Source organism: Malaya genurostris, chromosome 3 (assembly GCF_030247185.1).
Source record: "Malaya genurostris strain Urasoe2022 chromosome 3, Malgen_1.1, whole genome shotgun sequence".
Classification (NCBI taxonomy): domain Eukaryota; kingdom Metazoa; phylum Arthropoda; class Insecta; order Diptera; family Culicidae; genus Malaya; species Malaya genurostris.
In genome coordinates this window covers 18,856,649-18,879,909 of record NC_080572.1, presented here as the reverse complement: position 1 = coordinate 18,879,909, position 23,261 = coordinate 18,856,649, and the positions used below count along the sequence as shown (strand labels likewise).

Genomic DNA, 23,261 nt, shown 5'->3' with positions numbered 1-23,261 from the left:
TGTGTGTGTGTATTTAAATGAAGTCACTGTTCATTGTCAAGTTAAAGAACAGTATATTGACATCAATTCATTACAACTTTGTTAAGGTATTAGACTAGCGGTGAGAGAGAAGAGAAGTAAAAAAAGAATTTTCCTCCTGGTGATCTAAAACGATTTAACATTCAGTTTGAAAAGTCATAGTGCGTCCGCAAATGGAACGGCTTCGTATTCAACAGAAGAGAAGAAAGCAAAATTGCTTATACGACCATTTGAAAAGTTCACATAGAATTCAAGAAAACTATTTTGGTCGAGACGAAGTTCGACGGGTCAGCCAGTAATTTAATATAATATAATATAATATAATATAATATAATATAATATAATATAATATAATATAATAAAATATAATATAATATAATATAATATATGATAATATAATATAATATAATATAATATAATATAATATAATATAATATAATATAATATAGAACAATATAATACAAAGAAAGGTGGTGATTCGGTCAATCGTTATTGACTTTAAACGATGTCGCATTCGACCTTCAGTACTAGAAATATAAAATTTGCTTAAGCAGCAACTGCACATCGACCTGTATAAAATTACCGAGATACAGCTCAACAAAGCCAATAATGCAGTTTATGTTCGATTCGCCACTGAGAGCTAGACAAGTAATTTCGCAGCTAACAATAACAACAAACATTATGTAGTGCATGAAAACGTGAAGTACAGTATACCGGTGTATGTAGAAGATAGTGCAATCGAAGTGCGCGTGCATGATCTCCCTCCAGAGGCTGAAGAGAAATTTATCAGAAACAATCTATCGCAATACGGAGAAATTCTCTCCATCGAGAGAGAACAATGAAAGAACTTTTTCCCAGATGTTCTGAATGGTGTACGTATCTTAAGAATGCGTTTAACGAAACAAATCCCATCCTATGTGACCTTTGAATTCGACGCAGGTGGTCATGTAGATTGCTGGTCTCGTACGAAGGCCAGCAGACCACGTGTCAGTACTGTCAGCAAACCATTCAGAAAATAGAAGCCATGTGAGACAATGGACAAAACGACATGTATATGTAAGGACAATGAGACTTCTTTTACTTAAACTACAAGCAACCCCAGTACTTCGAAGACAGAAACAAAGAAAAATCAACTGTCATAAACTGAACTACTAACCGCTACCAATGTACAACAAAACGAAAACCAGACAGAGAATTCTTACAGCGATGATGCCAACGACAATAACGGCGACAACGAAACAACGGGGACGGAGGACTATGATGCGAATGATGGCGAATTATACGGCTTCTCCTCCAGGAAAAAGGGCGTCGAATAGAATCAACAAGAAAAAATATAACAGTGACTTCAGTTCAATAAAACTATAAATATACATATATATATATATATATATATATATATATATATATATATATATATATATATATATATATATATATATATATATATATATATATATATATATATATATATATATATATATATATATATATATATATATATATATATTACTCTTTCTTTTTGACGACTAAGTCAATATTTTTATAGAATGATAGTACTCAAGAGAGAGCAAGGATGTGAATATATAGAACGGAAAAGGAGAGACGTGACAGAGGGTCATTTCAGCAAGGCAAACCGGTTCGGATAGTAAATGGTAAAAGACCTTTATCACTACTTTCCCACATACCAGAGACTTGGGCGATTCGCATTGTTCAGATGCCTAAGCCCGACTCCTCTGGTAGAAGGTAAAAGTTAAGTTACTAAAAGATATATAAATATATATAAATATATATATATATATATATATATATATATATATATATATATATATATATATATAAATATAAATATAAATATATATATATATATATATATATATATATATATATATATATATATATATATATATATATATATATATATATATATATATATATATATATATATATATATATATATATATATATATATATATATATATATATATATTAAGAGCCAGCGTTTCCCAAGAACATCACCAGTAGCAGACAAACGATATTCCTACAGCCTCAGCGTCAGTCACGTACACGGTAAACAAATCTTGTATCGCGTTACCAGCGCTAGGGAATACCAAATCGACAGGGTTCTTACGATCGGCAGCGCTAGGTTTAGCTTAGAGTTAAGTTAGAACGACAATAAAGTTTAGTTTTAGCAGACCATGTCAGCTTGAAGCGAAATCAATCTTCAGTCCAGCAACGCCATCGCACGGCATCACATTGAACAATTGTATTGGAGCGCAGTGCTGCTATTTTGGCGCGTACGAATTTGACATTTCTCTCCCCTACTTCTATGTACGAGATTCGATGCGGACTCGTCTGAAGGCGCCATGCTTGCAAAAAAGGATGTTGCCAACTATTTGTTCGGGAAATGTGAGAGCTCGATATCTTGTTAATATGATGTCTTTGGTTTTAATCTCTTTTTTAAAAACCCCTTTGCGAGGGTAGATATTCTAAATGGCGCAGTCGTTCGGACTGTAGTGCGGTTTTCTAAGTGATTTATTTCGGCACGAAGAGCCGTCTCCAATGTACATCGGTGATTAGTGAAGAGATCTAAAGGAAGCTGCTCCGGACCCACCTAGTTATCAGCGAGAGAATATCGCAACCTAAGTAATCGTAAGTAATTTTAATCTTTTTAATTAACAACTATTACATAAGTTAAACACTATCTACCATTTCTTACCTATTCCTTAAAAGGGAATAAAAGTACATTCTAGTGAATTGAAATTAATGTTGACAAAGTTGGACAAATCAGTGAGTGGAAAATGGAACAGCACATCGCTGCTCGCAATCAGCAGATCGCCTCACAGAAGGAAGAAACCAGCAACTAAGAATTGAGCTTGTAGGTGCGTCGGAAGCTGCGCAAGCGTCCCAAGTAGCAGCTGCTGAAGGCTAGAGCAAATATGCTACCTCGAGTTGCGGGGGATTCCGAGAGTATTTTAAAATCTCTCTAGATTCCCCAGATCATTAGCGAACTTCCCAGTTTCGATGGAAACCCTATTAAATTACGTTATTTTATTAGAGCCATTGATAGTTTAATGCCAACTATCAGTAGAGCAGATTGCCACCAGGTTTGGATTCAAGCAATTCGAACCAAAACAGTGGGAGAAGCAGACAATATTCTCGAATTGTACGGTACAAATTTGAATTGGACCGACGTGAAACAAAATTTAATTACTCATTATAGCGACCGACGGGACGAGGTGTCTTTGACACGCGACCTCCTCGCAATTCACCAAGTGAGCACTGTAGAAGAATTCTACAGCAAAATCTTTCATGTGGTCTCTCTGTTAGTGAATTTGCTAAACATCAGCCAAGAGCACACAGCTGTGAAAGCAGTAAAGAACAATTTTTATCAGCAGTTAGGACTAGAAGTATTTTTGGGAGGATAAGAGGATCCGTCAGGACCAATAATCCGGGCTCAGGCTCCAACAATTTTAAAGGAAGCCCTTCGATTATGCATCGAAGAAAGCAATTATTCTCACACGCGAAATAAACCATTTGGCACACCTCCACCAATTCCAAAAAAAAACAAATTTATCTCCATAGTGACCCATTAAACCGTTCCACAATATACACCAATATCCACCGTTTTCACAAAAACCCATTCCATTTCCACCACAACGACCATTTCAATTCACACAACAAAGACCTTTTCCCTTCCAACAACCACGATTCCAATTCCCGCAACAACGACCATTTCCCTTTCCACCGCAAGGACAATTTCAAAATCCCCAACAGCGACCATTTCCGTTTCCTCAAAGAGTGATTCAAAACCCACAACCAAAGCCAACTCCAGTAGAAGTGGATAACTCCATTAGAACTAGGCAGATAAATTATATGAATCTTTAACAAATTCACTTAGGAAAGGCGAAACCATCATTCATTCTGAAGAGTTCATTAAATCATTTCAAAAATGTAAAGCAATTCTCACTAGTAGTGACATACTCCAATACCCGGATTTTGATAAGCCCTTCATTTTAACTACAGACGCCTCTAATCATGCAATTGGCGCTATTCTTTCACAAGAACCTTTGGGCAAAGACAACCCCATTGCGTTTGCTTCACGCTCATTGAATAAATCTGAAGAGAATTATTCAACGATCGAAAAGGAACTCTTGGTGATCGTTTGGAGTTGTAAACATTTTCGACCGTATCTCTATGGAAGAAAATTTACGCTCTACACCGATCATAAGCCGTTAACTTACAGTTTGAATTTAAAAGAACCGAATCAAAGATTGATCCACTGGCGTTTAAGCTTAGCCAAATTCGATTACGATGTGCAATACAAACCTGGAAAACAAAACGTCGTTACGGATTGTCTAGAGTTGTTCATGAAATTAACGTTAACGAAAATGAACTATCATTAGATAACGTAACAGTACATTCCAAATACATTCCGTGTACTGAAAACCTTTAAATTATTTCAGTAATCAAATCCTTCAAGTTGGCCCCGAAGAAAATAATATTCACGAAGAGGTTTTTTCGAGAGTTCATAAAAGAACCATTACAAAATTAATATTTGGTATCCCTCATTTGATAACAATATTTTATGGACTTAAAACGCAACAATTGCATATTGTGTCCCGAAAGTTTGATAAATACGATTCAAATAGTATACAAAAATTACTTTAGTCGATGTAAGACTTTCAAAATTATCATCACGCAGAAACTTTTGGTTGACTTATAAACCCTCGAGGAACAAAGTGCCACCATTGAACAAACCTACCGAGGAGTTTGGGAAAACTCAAAACAAATATCCAATCGGTTCTACTTTCCAAAAATGAAGCATAAAATTCAACAGTTTATCAAAATTAGCGAAGTATGTAATCGAAACAAATATTACCGACACCCATACAAAATTAAACTTGGCTCAACACCGAACACGAAAAAATCCTTAGAAATAATTCATATTGACATATTTTTAACATATATTAACAAGCTGTACAGATGCATGTGAAAGCAATGGTTTGGTAGAAAGATTTCATTCAACAGTTGCAGAAATCTTTCGATATATAAAACCCCAGTACACTGACCTTACGCACAAAGAAATTTTCTTAATTGCTTGTACTTTGTACAACAACACCATTTATTCAGCCACCGGCTTGAAACCGAGAGAGATTTTCTTTGGGTTAAAGGACGAACACGAACGGCCTCTTGACATTCAGAAAATGATAGAAGAAAGAGACAGCTTCTATGATGAGGTAATTTTGGCAAACGATAAGACACGATCAAAAAATTGATTCTTTCTCAATAAAGGAAGAGAAGAAGCACCTCACATAGCAGACGAAGAAATAGTTTTCAAAAGGATTCAAGGAATCAAAAATAAAACTAAAGAAATGGAGCTATGGAGGACGATCAAAGAACGATCCTCGATAGATCCGGCCGAAAATTCACAAAGAAAACATTAAAAGACTTTGAAATTAATATTTGTCTTTCTTTCAGGATGGACTTTGGGATCATCGCACTCATTTCCCTCATTTCCTTTTCCTAGCATCAAATCATTCAAATACATGGCATCTCGAATAATCCGGGTGCGTTAATTACGAAAGTGGGAGAAGGAAGAATTAGTTTAAACTATGATAAGGTTTTTTACATTATCGAAAATTTCAATCTTATTTCAATCAAATATGCCTTTAAATTCATTACATTCCATATAAAATAGCTTATCACTCGTCAAGGTCAAAATTATTATCAAACAAATTTTATCTAAAAGCGAACTAAAGGTCATAGCAGCAAAGCTTACCTAGCAAGGATTCAAGATTGATAGTTAAACGAAGTGTGCGTGTACCTGACAACTACAGCGTTTTATCAGATAACATCATCATCAGCATCAATGAGATGCAGTACAATACCATAAAACTAGAGGAATGACAGCTTCCAGTTCCAAACGAGCAAACGATCTGTCAATTACATTGTAAAGCTAACGACACTGCCAATATTTCGGATTAAATGTTTTGAATTGTTGGCAACATTACGGTTGAGAAGTCGTCACTCTGGTTATAGGCACTCTACATACAACATAATATAACATAACGTAATATAAGACGATAATATATGAGCAAAAATGCTACAACACAATATATTACAGTAATATCGCAGTATAAGTTATGCTCTTCTTTCGTCGCAGTACTGCAGGAATTATACTGTTTCTCTTCTTTTTCTAATAATAATAATAATAATAATAATAATAATATGATAGTAAAATGTAAAATAATTCAATTTAATATATAATATATAATGTAATAAACAACAGAATTATGTGTTGCAATATGCTATGATAAATATATGGCACTTTAGGATGGACTTTAACCATTTCGCACCCTCTCATTCTATTACTAACGCAGAATGCGATAGCACCCAGTTGACGCCGTTCTATTGACCAAATGTCATCATAGACACACGGGGAGGCATGAGATAGGAACTTGTGAGGACCATGATTTATCAGTTGGAACATTATCATCATAAATATCCACAAGCATGAGAGTTCCAGCTGCACTTCTCTTCCGATTGAAACAGAAAACAAAAATTTCCCGAAAATCCTGCTCAGTTAACACAAAAATGTTCACAATTACCACAGTGAAAAACAAAGTTTTTTAAAAACAAAACTCGAAGCAATATGAATCGTATATTAATGACAGATGTCTAACCTCTTGAAATTATCGACACTATCTGATACTGTTCAATATTCATAATAGCCAAAACCCTCTTTTGAAAACGGACCGAACTAATTTGTACTCCCAATATATTATATTTACATACGAAAAAACTCCATCTTTTTTTATAACAGGGCCTACCTGGTGAAAGAGGATACAAGGGAGAAGCTGGTGTTAAAGGCGAAGGAGGATTGCCAGGACCGAGAGGTCTTCCCGGAGCTATTGGTCCTGAAGGAAAAAGAGGCAAGCGTGGAATGAAAGGCCCTACTGGATTATCTGGACCACAAGGAGAACGAGGCTTACCAGGTACGATAATAATCAAATCTGAAGTTCTCATGCCAACGAATGAAACCTTTCTCGTAAGGTGTTCCGGGATTACCTGGTCCTGATGGAGCTCAAGGTATAAAGGGTCAAAGTGGAGATCGTGGAGCAGCTGGTCCTCAAGGAAATAAGGGATCAACTGGAGATCCAGGTGCTCCAGGACCACCAGGAATTCAAGGTCTTAGAGGAGTTCCCGGACGATCTGGATCCCAAGGAAAAGCCGGAGCTCCAGGAGAGCGAGGGCTACCAGGGTCCGATGGAAAGGTAAAATAGTTTAAAAATTATATAGAACATGTTTTCTTTTCATACCTATTCCTAGGTTGGAGAACCCGGACATCAAGGCTTGCAAGGTCTTCCAGGTCCCATAGGTTTACCTGGAGACAAAGGTAATAATTGTAAAATATGTCTTTGACAAATAACGTTTATTCACAAATTATCATAGGTTTTCCCGGCGAACCTGGTAAAGATGGAGACATAGGGCAACCAGGCACACCAGGACCGCGTGGAGATGCTGGTAAAGATGGACCTACTGGTATCCCAGGTCCTCCAGGACCGCCTGGAAACGATGGTGACCGTGGTCCACCAGGTCCAGGAGGTAAACGAAATATTTTTATTGTTCTTTAAGTACCACTTTTGCTATTATATTTTTTCTGTATTCTAGGTCCTCGAGGATTTCAAGGTTTACCGGGAACGCCAGGAAATCCAGGAGCACCTGGAAAAGATGGTCAGAGCGGTCAACCTGGCCCATCTGGTCCAGCAGGACAACCTGGTATTAGAGGAGAGCGCGGATTTCCTGGAGAAAGAGGGCCAATCGGTATAACGGGTACTCCTGGTTTGCGAGGAGAAGCTGGTGCTCAAGGGAATGATGGACCACCGGTTAGGTTTTATTATTTCTAATATTATCACCCCCATTCTGTATTTCGATCGAATCGGGATATTTCAATCGAATGTGAAATTTTGCATTCTGTATCTCGATTGAGTTTGAGTTTTTCATACAAAAACGTCATCCAATCGAAATCGATCGAGTGGGGGTGTATATCACCTAAGAAATAATTTTTCTACAGGGATCTCCAGGTCCAGCTGGTATGAAGGGCCACCAGGGTGCTCCTGGCATGATTGGCATGCCAGGATTACGAGGTCTTCCTGGCCCATCAGGCGAAAAAGGGGAACGTGGTACTGCAGGTCCAATTGGACCTGAAGGTCCGGCTGGTAGAATTGGAGAAAGAGGATTGCAAGGTCCAATAGGACAAACAGGTCCACCTGGCGAACCAGCCGAAAAAGGCGAACCTGGAACTCCAGGTACACCTGGGGAAGTTGGAGCATCTGGGGCTATTGGTGAACGGGGACCTATAGGACCCCAGGGTTTGCAAGGTTTTCCAGGACCGCAAGGGCCTATTGGTCTGTCTGGATCAAAAGGAGATCGTGGTGCGATGGGATTGAAGGGTGAACAAGGAAATAGTGGTAATCCTGGCATTCCTGGTGAACCTGGACCTCAGGGTTTGATTGGATTAACCGGAAGTAAAGGGTCGCGTGGAGAGCCTGGATTACGTGGAGAGATAGGATCTATGGGTGCTCCAGGAAGACCTGGAGATCCTGGAGCTGCGGTAAGAACCTCCCTTTTTTAATCGAATAAAAAAATAACAGATAAATATTCCTCAAGGGTCAACCCGGAAACCCAGGATCACCGGGAGCTACTGGAATTCCAGGGCAGAAAGGTAATCCCGGAGATCACGGTAGACCTGGAAACCCAGGACCTACAGGCATGCCAGGTCAACCTGGTCCTGAGGGCATAAAAGGAGCTGCAGGTAGCGATGGTCCTGCTGGACCACCAGGAAATCCAGGCCCGCAAGGTTCTCCAGGAGATCGAGGATTACCTGGTTTACCAGGTCCTAGCGGTAAGTAGTCACATTAAATAGTTTATTGTAAAGTAATCATTAAATTAATTTTTCAGGTCTACAGGGATCGCGAGGTCTACGAGGCGCATCCGGTGAAGCTGGACATCCCGGAAAACCTGGAAATGATGGCCCACCAGGACCTTCCGGAATCGCTGGACCCCCTGGACCAACAGGACCTACTGGAGAGCCCGGACATGAAGGGGCACCTGGCAAGCAAGGTCCTCCTGGTATTGCAGGTAGAACCGGTGATAAAGGTCCAATTGGTCTACCAGGCTCGCAAGGTCTACCTGGCGCGCCCGGTTTACCCGGTCCACAAGGACCTCAAGGAATCATTGGTCAAACAGGTGAAAGGGGACTTCGAGGAGAAACTGGACCACAGGTTTGAACGATTATGAACAATTAATTACAAGTGGTTAATTACTCTTTCTATGAACTTAGGGTGTAGATGGTCCATCGGGTCCAAGAGGAAAACCTGGTCCACCAGGATTGGAGGGCGCTAAAGGTGAAATTGGAGAATCAGGTCAAAAAGGTGTGAAAGGCCATCGTGGTTTAATCGGCCTGCAAGGTTTACCAGGGCCTGTTGGACCCTCTGGAGAAAAGGGAAATGCAGGATCTGAGGGTATAGTAGTTGTGTATGATGAGTTTTAGCTAACATTAATTTGGAACTACACTCTGCAGGTCCGCCGGGCAAGCCAGGTGATACTGGACCTCGTGGTCCGCCTGGCAGAGATGGATCTCCGGGTATACAGGGTATTATAGGCGTTACTGGGCCACGAGGACCTCAAGGAAATGATGGAAAACCGGGTTCAATTGGTCCACCGGGTCCTCCAGGACCTCCGGGTCCATCTGGTGAAGGAATTGGATATGATGCCGCTGCTTTAGCTGCTCTACTTGGACACGGGCAAATGAGCAACACTAAGGGACCAGACCCAAGTTTGGGTGATGAACCGTTAAAGTTTAATGTATTCGATCTGACTGAAGATGAACGCAGAAAGCTAGTAGAAACCGCTTATGAGAAACTAAAAATTACCTTTGCTACATTTAAAAAACCTGACGGTAAACAATCTTCCCCAGCTAAAACATGTAGAGATCTATTCGCAGCTTATCCGGAATTCACATCAGGTCACTACTGGATCGATCCAAATGAAGGAGACGCTCGAGATGCAATTTTAGTATATTGTGATGCTGAATTACGAAGTACTTGCGTACTTCCTCAACCATTGAGGACCAAAGAACTTCATTATATTGGCAATGAACACGAAATATGGCTTGGAGAGATGGATAGCGGTATGAAAATCACATATAAAGCGGACAGCAATCAAATTGGTTTTCTTCAGCTATTATCCGCCTCAGCATCGCAAAACATAACATATCACTGCAAAAATAGTGTTGCTTATTTCAACAAAGAAAAAAACAGTTTCCGACAAAGTTTGAAATTACTAGCTTGGAATGATGCCGAACTGACAGCCAAAGGGCCGCAACGGTTAAGATATGACAGTGTCCTGGATGAATGTCAGCACCGAACATCAACTTATGCTGCTTCCATTTTAAATTATAAAACGGATAAACCATCCAGGCTACCAATTATCGATATAGCAATACGAGATGTCGGAGAACTAAACCAACAGTTCTGGATCGAGATAGGAGCGGTGTGTTTCTATTAAGTTAGCATCAAACATCATTGCCATCGTTCAACTGACATCAAATCAGGTACTGCAGAGGCAAAAATAATGATCTCTGCCACAGTGACACCAAAGAAAGTGATATTTTTGAGAATATCTTGTAACAAGATTTTACAACTAAGATTAGCGTAGGTTCCCCTTTGTAGTTTTTATGGTAGATCTGAAATAATAAAATGTGTGTGAGTGAATATAGAAAATGTTAAACATGATTGGAATTGGGAGTATACTCGATTCATTGTAATATTCGAAAATCGCTTCCCTGTTCTCGTTCCAAATTTACCAACCTTCATTGAAATTGGGAACCAACCTTCATTTAACGTCATCAACAGCGCAGAGGCTGAATTCTCTCATCAACAAGGATTTCAAATGTCAGTAGACAGGTTCTAAAAACTCGGTGCATTTGAAATATTCTAAGGTGTCTTCAAACCTACGAATACCAAAATCAAAGCTGATTATAAATAATCAGTAGAGTGTTATAGCGAAAACTCGAAAAATGTCGGCCAGAATTCGAGCTAACAAAGTTTTCATAGAATTGTTCCGCTAATTGAGCTGCGTTGGAACGAGATGAAGTAGAACAAGCTCAGCTCCACCAATCATTTCATATGCTTAATTCGTTGGTTATAGTGAGATCTGTGTTCGATGCATTAGCTAAAAGAGAAAAATGAAATTTGGAGTAGGGGAAAGTATTATAAAGCGGCCCTGTTGGCCAAAACGTCACCTTCCTTTTTTAAGTATTCAAGACTTTTCTAAACAAAAGTTTCATCACTAACACTATCTTTTCGTAAGATCTTTCTGCTATGCAGGAATCAGGAATTAGAACAAATTGACTCAAATGGCACTGAAAATATCATTAGGTAACTTTTCGATGTAAGGTTTTGCTTCGACTAAACAAGCATTTTAACCATATAAAATGGTCTAATGGTCGGTTGCTACTTAGTAATTAACTTTTTGCAGTGCTAATGTCTCTATTTACAGTATACAAATCTAGAGAAACAATTCCATTTCTTTGATATACGAATTTTCTCATAACAGTCACTCAATGGACATTATGTCCCACCTTCGATTCAACAGTATGCTTCGAGTTAGAATATTGCTTTAAAGATTTATAACGGTTTTTAAAACAAAATTTAGCATTTTTTTTTCCATAAATACGTTTATTTCTTAAGGCAGTTTACATAAGTTTTTCTTCGCCGTAGCATCACTTTTACATAATATTCTTATCCTAATTTAATTCTAACATAGTCACAACGTTTTGAATTTATTAAAACATATTCTCTTATAGCTTAAATATCATCTTAGGTAACTCGTCATTAATTATGAAATCTACTCGGAAATAGTATTTGAACCAAACGATTAACTTCTATAAATTATAAAATAAGCTGTTATTTTCAGACATTTTGTTGATAATTTCATAAACTGTTTCGAGTTTGTTTGTATCATTACATAATTTTTATTCTAATTTAGCTATTGGTTGAACTCATGGACGCAGCTGGGATCAGAACTAAGTCTTAAAAGGGGCCTTTATTAAATTGAAACTCCAAAAAATTTAGCATTGGGAGGATCAAAAATGTTGGTTTCCAGTTGTAATTAATTGATTATGCAATTGATTTCTAATGCAAAGAATATCTTCTTTATCTGCTTTTCTTCTATATCGACATTTCAAGGGGCATATTGCATCATTGTTGTGGGGCATTCCACTGATTTGTTGTGGTGCATATTATACGGTTTGGGGCGAAAAACTGAGAATGTGTTTGTATCCATCACTTCTCATCACTTTTACCGGAATCATTGAAAATTATGTTTCTCAGGCGTATTGCAAAGAAATACCTACATTCTGGATGAAAATATATCAGTACATTTAGAAATATCTCAATGTTTTCTTAAGGGCGGCATATTATTACACTTTCCCCTACCTCTCGGGTCGCTATAGCAGCTGAATTGAACATTCATCGAACTAATTTTTCAATGATATTGTTTCTTAGAGCCGAAACGAAGATATTACATCCCTTGAAAAACCGACTTTCGAACGGAGCCTCGGAGACCCATAGTGTTGTAGACCATTCGACTCAGTTCGACGAGATCGGAAAATGTCTGTGTGTGAGTGTATGTACACACTTAAAAAAATCCTGTGACTTTACATCTTATTAGATGCACATAAATGGAGCGTCGCAGCTCACGCAAATTTACGTGGAAGAACATTTAATATTGTGTCTAAAACTCCATACATGAAATTCATTGATATAAACAAAAATTGAATACTGATAGCAACCGCCGCGACTTGAACCAAGAATAATTGGATCGCACATACGTCTGTTAATCGACTGAGCCACAGAAGCATGCATCTGCTTGGTTGGTAAAAGGTGCATTTAAATTCATACAGTCACACCTGCTAGCAGAACGCAAGTTACAGTCGAAACCAGTAAAATTCAAGCTCATCTAACATTAAGCCATTACAAATAAAATTTTCCGTCATTTGACAAATAAGGTCTTTATGAATTACATCGTATGACGGATTAAAGCTACTGTCGGGCCATTGATCAATTCAAAAATCAAATGACTGTGACTTCTGGTTCCGGAGATATGATGGTATAAGTAACGTAACCTATAAAACACGTTGTTTTTTACCGCTATTATATATACATATATATATATATATATATATATATATATATAAAGGTGCCGATATTTTGGGATCACCTCTAATTTCGTAAAGCGCTAGTGCTTAAAAGTTTAAGCGCCTCGAAAAAAATTAGAGGGTTGTATGCAAGACACGACCGATCACGATTACATTAAAAATGAAATAATTCTAAGATACCCATAATAAATACAAAAATAAAGATGATGATGGATGCACTAAAAGTCACAAATTACAAACTTGCTCTACTTTTAGTGTTTACAGTTTTGGTGAATAACAATGACAATTAGATTGTTTCAGAACAATTGATTCTACTCTATTTTATGCCTTCAACAAATTTTTACATTTGAAAATTTTTGGAAAATATCCTTTAAATGAAAGTCAATTATGATGATTTCAAAGTTACTTAAAAGATCAATTTTGGATACGAACAACCTCAAGATATAAATCAGGACAAATGAAACGATTTTATATCATAATGATTTTCAAGACATAGAACGTACAAACTCAATCATTTTATAAACAGCGATTAAAGAAGATTTTAAATATTTTGATCGAAAAATGTGGATGTGAAAAATTTGAATAACCGTCAACCAATAAAATCAGTAATAGTGTAATTTTAATGAACCTTCGTTAAAAAGCGTCGATAATCTTCGGAAAGCGTCTGAAAATAGAATGGCAGCAATACAAAGAATAAAATATGTGACACAATCCGCAGAACATATTTTGTTACTTTAATTGATTTTCACATAATGCATACGCAACCAAATTCCTTAATTTTGTTCATATTGCAACTTGATTTTATTAATACATGAACGAACATTACCATTGTTACAACGCATGTAGTGATAAAACACTTGTTGTTTTGATGTAAATGATAATTTAACTGAAACTTTCTGTAACCCGAGTTTAGTAAGGATTTAAATTATACATGTATAAGATCGCAGTTCAGCTTGTCTTCAGTTTATCTCTAATACTGTGTTTTATTGCATCTGATAATTCTATATATGTGAGTAGATGCAACTTATTTGTACTAAGTTCCGAATCTTTTGAAGTGTTTTATTTCTGGTGGGACAACAGCTTGTTCAAATCGATACTGCATAACGATTTGCATTGCATTATTTTTGCTACACTTAGTCTGGATCACTTCTATGAGATTCTTGGAAGCAAGACTAGACCAAAATATTATGCTTTATACGACTAAATCAATTTCTAACTATTCAATTAGGTTACACGATTATCGTTTGGTTTAATAATAGGGTCTGAGAGATTATGCTGAGGGATAGTAATTCAGTAGGCAAATTACCCGTTGATAAATTAAAACATTTTTAAACTTTTTCGAATCAAGTTAAATGAGGAAAATTTATCAATAAATCACAGAGATACAAGCGCTTCAAATTAGGTTCGAAAAATCTATAGCCGATAATTCTAAGTTGGCCTGCTAGTTACCGGAGAATCAAGATAAGCCATGGGTAAACTAAAGCAGAAATGTATTCGGGCATATATTTATAGTTTCCCTTTTGTGCTATAGTTCATACTGCGCAAATCGGACGAGAGTTTGACATCATTCACTGAGACTGTCATTGGCTCGTGAAAACATAGGTCAATTTAATCCAATCTTTCAATGGTATGCAATTGAAATGCTTAAATCACGTTACCGCATAAGTTTAAGTTAAATGTTTCCGAATCGATTGGTATTTAAATTATATAAATTCATCGACAAATGACTGAGTTCTAAGCGTTCAAAATTATGATAGAAAAACGTTACGCGGTTATTTTTGCATATTTTTAAACTGACACCCAGCCTCGTACAGTGAAGAGTTAGCAAAACGACAATCCAACGAGCGAACGCATATACAATCTAGTCATCACCTCACCTCAAAATTATGATAGAAAAACGTTACGCGGTTATTTTTGCATTTTTTTAAACTGACACCCAGCCTCGTACAGTGAAGACTTAGCAAAAGCGACAATCGAACGAGCGAACGCATATACAATCTAGTCATCACCTCACTGGACGAGCTACTTGTTTCATTCGCAGTCAGGAATCAACTGAAATCAAGAAATGATTTGCATCATATATTTATAGATTCCTCTTCGAACTACGCAGAATGATGCGGTGTTTTTATGCATGACGCAAAGCCTCCTATGCCGAACAAGAAAATGACGTCAATTTGGTCAGCTGGGATTGGTGGATGAAAACATAGGTCAATTCTACCCATTTTTTAATACAAATTAATTCAATATTAATATATTGAAACGATGTTGCCATACATGTTTAAGGTAAAAGTTTCCGAATCGATTGGTTGTCAAATTATATCAATCCATCAACAAATGACTGAGTTATTAACGTTCAAAATTATGACGAAAAAAGGTTACGCGGCTATTTTTGAAACTTTTAATTGACCTCCGGCTCCGTATAGTGAAGAGTAAGGCATTTTTAATGCCAAAATTCCCCATGCAAAATTTGTGCTAAATTGGACATGGGTAAAGGGTGCTGCCCGGCGGTAAAGGTTTGAAAATTTTCGTTCTTGAAAAAGTACCATACATGAAATTTTCGAAATCGAAATTTTTTTTTCCGAAAGTCCTAAAATTGTATAAAACGTCGAGATTTTGTGTTAACACCCTGTTTATTTTGATATAAAAAAAGCCCACTGAAGCTGAAACTCTCATGGCTCTTTCTCCAACAGGCATAAAACCTCCTCATCTTTTGTACGAACAGATAATTTACATCCAAAAGATATATAGATATCTTATAGTTAAATGAATACATCAAATTAACTATTTGTTACATTCACACTTATAATACTGGTTCTAAAGCTATTCTGACAAGAGGTTAAGAAAAAAATCGTCTATTTATACTTAAATATAAATGAAAGTCGGAGACACTGGGGCAGTTATTGAATATTCGACACATACTGGAAAATAGATTTTTGTAACCATAATTTGTTCGCGCAATAGGTAAACTCAAGAAATGATGAGAGCGTAGATTACTATATTGAACAATTGCAGAAGTTCGGAACAATCAGCACGTGGTTGTAATGAATCAGCAACAAAAACGGCTTCGGAGACAAGCACCACCGGAAGTGAAATCCAAAATGGTTGAGAGCTCCCCCGGAAGTGAAATCCAGAATCGATAATATCTGTTTCGATTCTTCCATTTTTCGTGCTGTGGTAAAGATCGAGTACACTGTTAGATATGAAATGTAAATAAATGTAAAAACTTTTAATGATACCTAACATTCTCATAAAAGCGACATGAAATTCCGAGGACGCAAAATTTCAAAAATAATCAAACTTTGGTTTCACACAACGGTTTATTTGATACAAATAGTGACAAAAGAAAATCAGGGTTGATATTGAAAATATTGTTACTTGAAACTACAAAGCTAGATAATTAAATTTTCTCAGAGAATTAGTTTGTGCCAATCAATATTTTGGTAAGCACAACAAATCAATTTCCTAAAGTTATACAGTAAAATTAATTTGGAAAAATAGTAGTTTAAATAATTATTAAGATAGTTACTCAAAATGATTAGATTATGTAACTTACGCTTTTGTCTGTTAAAATCAAACATTTTGTTTGTTTCAAACAAAAATATTTAATTGATCTTTTTCATGCTAATATCCAAGGTCATTTTTATTGTAACTTGAACAGCATCAAAAATCGACTGGATTGCACGAGTAAGAAATAGAAAAGAATCATCGGTATTTTACTTTAAATGTGGAAACGTATATTTCTCTTTTTCTGGTTTTTACAAGTATGCATCGGAAACGAATGTTATGTTGGTAGTCGTTGCTCAGTTATAACAGCTCTTCCCCGTCGAATAAAACTCCTTCCGAGGTTTATAGGTTCAGTCTCTGTGGAGTTTGGACCGCGCGTTTTGATCGGCGCAATCCTTGGGTTGTCGGTAATCCAAATGCACTCGTTTTTAACAATTCCGGTTGGAACGAATGGTTGATTACCCGAAAAGGAATCTGGAGAAGTCGGTTCAAGGATAGGAACTTTGGGAACAGGAATGTCAGCGGGATTATTTATGTTTTCTTCTGGAATCATCGTATTAGGATTGTTGGAAGCTACGGCGATATCACGATTACGGGGATCATGACATCCAAACCTATCTCCGCGAAAAACAGTTTCATCTGATAAGAAACTCTTAAGTTCTGCACCCACACTTCGTAGTTGATCTATATGGCGTTTCCAGACCCGTCCATCTTTCAGCTCTACAATGTAATGAAGTTTCCCAAGTCGATCTTTAATAATACAAAAATTCCACTTATCTCCATGAATGTATTCTCGTGCTGCTACCTTAAAACCAACTATCAGTTCTCTAATTTTAGCGTGCACTTCGGGTGCGTTAGAGTCAACGGAAGGGATCATTAGGTCAAGCCGTGAGCGTATTTGACGACCAAAGACCAGCATCGATGGAGAGTATCCAGTTGTAGGGTGAGTCATTTTACGATACGACAACAAAATATTACACATTTTCCTATGTACTTCAGAACGATTGAAATCCATTGATTTCAACTTGGCTTTCATCGTTCAAATAAGTGTCTCAGCTTGCCCGTTTGTGGATGGGTGATAAGGAGCCCTGAACTTGTGAACGACACCGTTCAATTTTAAGAATTTTGCGAATTCCACCAATGTGAATTGGGGACCGTTATTACTCACGAATACCGAGGGTATTCCGTAAGTGCTAAAAATAAATTGTCTGCAAGCATCAATCGTGCACTCTGTAGTCATATTCTTGACAATACGAACCTCAGGCCACTTCGAGAAAGCATCGAGTAAGATCAAGTAGTAGTGTCTCATGAATGGACCCGCATAGTCAGCATGAATTCGTTGGAAAGTTCTGAAAGCGTTACCCAACAATGGAATGAAATCTTAGAAGGATTCGCTTTATTAGCCTGACAAGAAAGACACTTACTCACTAAATTTTCAATGTTCTTGTCAATTCCTTCCCACCAGCAATATCCTCAAGTAAGTGATTTGATCCTAGAGATGCCAAAATGCGTTGAATGTAGTTCACTTAGGACTTTCATTCTCAAGGGAGATGGTATGTACACACGACTATCACGCATTAGGCAGTCTTTCTGAAGGCTAAACTCCTCCTGGTTAACACCGAAACGAAATCTTTCATCAACTTTCTTGCCCGTTCTCAAGGCACGTGAGAGTTTTCGAACACTTTCATCAAAAAGAGTAGCTGAACTTAATTCGTCAACTGTCAATGGCAATGTTTGAATAGCATTCTTCAATCTCAGATTCTGGTTTAGTATGCGAAATTGACAATCGGGACATAGCAATTGCATTGCCGTGATCTGACGATCGACGATGACATATTTTGTAATCAAAAGCCTGTATGAATGCTGCATAATACTGCATTCGCATCGCGGACATAGTCGGAAGCACCTTGGATTCAGAGAAAATTTGACTGAATGGCTTGTTGTCTGTAACAAGAGTGAACTTACGACCGTATAGATACTGATGAAATTTACGAACGCCAAATATGATCAAATAAGCCTCTTTATCTATTTGCGAATACTTTTGCTGAGTTCGTGTTAGTGTTTGAGAATCGTACTACAATGGTCGCTCGGTACCATCAGGGAATTTATGGCTGAGAACCGCACCTACACCATAGGGTGACGCATCAGTAGCTAAAATCAGTGGAAGGAAAGAGTCATAGGGAACCAGTAATCAGTCCGATTGCATCTCCTTCTTAATGTAAGTGAACTTCTAAATGAAAGGAACGTAACTTTTGAGTAAATCTTTTAACGGGTACAGGATCGTATTCAGATTGGGGAAAAATCGACCGTAATATGTTTTGTAGAACTGGTATGTTTAGTATTGCATCAACTTTATCGCGAAGCGTGTGAATTCCTTCTTTATTCAACATGTACCCACGATACTCGATTCGATAGAAGAAAAATTCTCATTTATTTCGATTTATGCGTAAATTGTACTTATCTAACCTTTTGAAAACTTCCTACTCTCGGTAACTCTCGGTGTTCCTGCCGAAGCTCTAACTGTAAATATGCTTGGTATAAATCCAACTTGGAAAAACGTTCTCCACCTGCAACGGTTGCGAATAATTCTTCGGCAGTAGGCAATATATGTTCATCCACCAGCAAGTGTGGATTCAAAGTGATTTTATAATCCGCATAATCGAACCTTACCGCCAGCCTTTTTTACTGGAACCACAGGTGTTGCCCACTCTGAATGGTCCACTTTTTCCCATATACCGCCACTTACAAATTTATCGATCTCCCTGTCGACTGCCTCTCGCACCGCAAATGCAACAGGTCTAGCCTTCACATACACTGGCTTTTTGTTTTCGAGGATGTTCAGGAGTGTTCTAGTTCTAGATGCGTAATTTATGTCAGTTTTAAAATTTAAATCTAGGAATTATAACCAAATAAACTGGCAGCCCCAGCATCGTTTTATCTGTGTTTCAAACAGAGATGCCATTTGTATAGATTGTTCTGTATTATACAGATTTTTACATGCGCATACAGATTTCATACAGAATACAGATTTAGTACAGTTTCCTAAATTCAATACAGATTCATACAGATTTCTCAAAAAAAGGAAAAAAATAAAATATTTTTTTTCGTCTGAGCTTTCTTTGGTAGTAGTGAAGAGATAAGATTTTTGTAATCAATGGACGAATCACAAATTGATCTAAAAATCTTCAAACGGTGTTGGTAGTTTAAGTTGATCGCTGAGATCCCACATCAACTTACCAAGTCAACATTTTGAAAGTATATGAAATTGAAATTATGTTTTGTCAATTCCGATTGTTGATGAAAATTTGAAAACATTTAATTTCGTTATTGTAGAGTGATGTGAATATTGAGCGCTCATTAATTTTCTTATTATAAAACCATAAATTTTTGGAATAACAAATTTTCATTGTAAAATTTCACTATAAGTGAATACAGATAAATACAGATTTTTCATTCTGGGTAGTACAGATTTTCTATGAAAATACATAAATTATATTATAGACAATTCGTATGAATCTTGCAGCTGCTCCCGAATAAAAAATATTGTAAAAAAACAATATGATTTGTTGTTACAAAACCTTAAACAATTTTGCTTTGACCATTGAAACATATTCTAATGTATTGTTATACACTATTCAAATAATTGTAAATGTGCTTTTTACAATAGATTGTATAGGTTGTTAAGTATCGTAACAATTTAAATCATAAAATTTTCTCATACATGTTATCTTCGAAAACAATCAAATGTACACACTTAGAAAATTTCGCAGTATTCGGTAATTTTTTACCGAATTTTCAACAGCTGAACGTTCGGTAATCAGTTCGGTAATTGAATTCATTACCGATCGTTCGGTAATTGCTGAACTGTCAAACAACTACCGTAAACTGTAAACCAAATGGATCTAACAGATTGTTCGGTAATTTTTGTTTGTTTGATTTCCTTTGGTTAAAATTCTGAATTTTCGGATTTCAAAAAACAACACATATTCACAAAAACGAATGGAGAAAATGATTTTATTCTACGAGAAATCTAAAAAGTGTCAGATGTTCCGACTTTCCGGAATTATGAGCGCCTTTCAAAACACTGCACAATCCGTCGAGTTCAACAAAAATTACCCTTGAACGATTTGTGTTGGCAGCAAGTGGACAAGTGATACAAAATTGTTTTCTGCTTATAAGTAAATAAAAAGCTGTTAGTGACTCTAATGTCTTAAAAACTTTTATCATCTGTACCTCAATCCATTCGATTCGACCCTTCAACATGTTTTTCGTTTGGTTTATAAAAAGACACTCACTGAATATTTTAATAAATGTTTGACAGTTAGTTTCATGACAATCAATTTTCACAGAAGTTCGGTTATTGGAAGATAACTTTACCAAACGGACAGTACGATTTTTACCGTATTCGGCGACTATTCAGGTTTACCGTATCAATTGTATAACGAATACAGAATTCGGTAATGAAAATTTACGTTAAACTTATCGTTCGGTGAAAATTTGCATAATTGTTGTAAAATAAAACCCATGTACCGAAACATCGGTTATTTCTATAGATTACCGAAAGATCTCGTCAAAAATATTACCGAACAAAGGAATTAAATCTTAGTGTGTATACAGTTTGAATATTGTTAGAAACATCACGTGCACAATAAATTAAATTGTAGAATCAATATATTAAATCGTTGAAAATGAAAAAAATCTTGTTAAGATTAAATAAAATGTATTGTAACCCATAGATCCAATTGTGAATCAATTGTTTATGCTGTAAAACCAATGGTTTATTTATTTGCGGGCTGAATTTGCTCTTAGGTTTTTTATAGCCTGTGCAAAATCTGTATAAATGGCATCACTGTAAATGTCGAAGCGTCGCTTCGAGATGTCGTGCTGTCAAATTTATACGTATGCGTTCTTTCGTTTCCGGCGCTTTCAGCTGCAAAGGAACACATTTAAATTGATTAAAAGTTTGCCACTGTAAGTACTCTCAAAAAAAAGAATAAATTATATAAAAAGCTGCTTTAAATTAAAGCATAAATTCAATGCTAGCTGTTGGTATACGAAATGAGCCTGTTCTCATATGCCTTGTTAAGATATTTCCAACATAAAATGCGATGTATACAGTTTTGATCAGTAAATGTGTAAACAAAATATGTTCTCAACCAAAATTTTTCATTTCAAATTTCAGTTTGATTAATTCCTACTGAGGTTTTACGATGGCTAAAACTAAAACGGAGAAAAAGACTAAATCAGCCATCAATGAAGTTGTGACACGGGAATGCACCATCAATCTGAACAGGCGACTACATAAAGTAGGCTACAAAAAGCGTTCCCCGAGGGCAATAAAAATCGTACGCAAATTCGCCGAAAAAGAAATGGGTACCACTGATGTTCGTATTGATACTCGTTTAAACAAGGCTATTTGGCACCGAGGAATCAGGTGAGTTTTGAACGAGTATTTAACAGCTAATTAAAATATGATACTCCCGAACTTCCAGTGGAAAACTAATTAGCACGAACTGAACTGAAAAAATGATAATCGTCTCATATAATATGGTGTTAATAGTTTAAATTAATACTCAATACTCGGTTTCAATTCCTCTAACGGAAAAAGATAATTTGATAAGGGTTGTCATCAGTTGAGTAGTTTGAGGATTCCAATAGTACTGAGGTCGATTTGTGACTGACCTAGTCAGCAGGTAAAACGAACCCCAAATTGTAAGGATCAATAATGGAACTGAACTTCTATTGAGCTGGAATAATTCGATCCTCCTTCGGCAAAATGGTCTCTACAGATTACCCTTTATTTTCTGTTCCGATTGTTACGGAGCCATTATAGAAGTTCCCTCCCAATATTGACAAGTTTGTGGATTTGGTCTGAGAGTTGAGCATAAACATAACCTGATAGATCTGAAAACTCGCGATAGAGAAAGTCATTTGCAGTTTGGCCCTTTTGTCGTGGGATGTTAGCATTGGTTTTCTTAGGTTTTTGCAACAGTCAAACCATTTAATAATTTTACTAGTTTAGTAACGCCAAACTGTAAATCAAATTTGTTGCGAATCTGATTTTTGTTCGGCTACACTTGAACTAACGCAGTTTACCGTTATTTCGTCAATGTCAAAATAAAATTCGAAGCAAAATGCTTCATAAGATTCAATTTTAAACGACATTAGATTGAGCAAATTATTAATTTCGAACGCATATTTTGTTTTTGTTTTTACAGGAATCCACCTTTCCGTATCCGTGTACGTTTGTCCCGTCGCCGCAATGATGACGAAGATTCTCCCAACAAATTGTACACCTTGGTGACGTACGTTCCTGTGCCGTCATTCAAGGAGCTGCAAACCGAAAATGTTGAATCAACCGACGATTAATATGTAAATTTACACGCTTAACGTTTAGAAGCTTGAACGAAGGAATAGTCGAAAACGGTTCAACGTGTATTTTATTAAGGTGTAAAAAGAATTTGTGGGAAATAAACTACAAATATTAAAAATGAGAAAGTTTAATTACTTTTTGAGG

General features: G+C 36.6%; 2 protein-coding genes across 2 annotated transcripts in view; both read left to right on the top strand.

Moving 5' to 3' along the window:
- LOC131437113 (collagen alpha-1(I) chain-like) overlaps window positions 1–10,799 on the top strand; it is a 30,398-nt gene extending 19,599 nt beyond the window's left edge. Inside the window, exons 9-18 of the mRNA XM_058606265.1 lie at window positions 6,842–7,013; window positions 7,072–7,292; window positions 7,348–7,414; window positions 7,471–7,623; window positions 7,690–7,904; window positions 8,093–8,632; window positions 8,689–8,923; window positions 8,980–9,302; window positions 9,362–9,542; window positions 9,602–10,799. Coding sequence (XP_058462248.1) covers window positions 6,842–7,013; window positions 7,072–7,292; window positions 7,348–7,414; window positions 7,471–7,623; window positions 7,690–7,904; window positions 8,093–8,632; window positions 8,689–8,923; window positions 8,980–9,302; window positions 9,362–9,542; window positions 9,602–10,587 — 3,093 coding nt within the window. The 3' untranslated portion in view covers window positions 10,588–10,799. The remainder of the gene's footprint in view (window positions 1–6,841; window positions 7,014–7,071; window positions 7,293–7,347; window positions 7,415–7,470; window positions 7,624–7,689; window positions 7,905–8,092; window positions 8,633–8,688; window positions 8,924–8,979; window positions 9,303–9,361; window positions 9,543–9,601) is intronic.
- A 10,807-nt stretch (window positions 10,800–21,606) lies between these two features.
- Window positions 21,607–23,242, top strand: LOC131436623 (large ribosomal subunit protein eL31). Its single transcript, XM_058605446.1, has 3 exons — window positions 21,607–21,715; window positions 21,927–22,178; window positions 22,963–23,242. Exons 2-3 carry the CDS (start codon window positions 21,955–21,957, stop codon window positions 23,111–23,113), a joined length of 375 nt encoding a protein of 124 aa, XP_058461429.1. The 5' UTR covers window positions 21,607–21,715; window positions 21,927–21,954; the 3' UTR covers window positions 23,114–23,242.
- The last annotated feature ends 19 nt before the right edge of the window (window positions 23,243–23,261 follow it).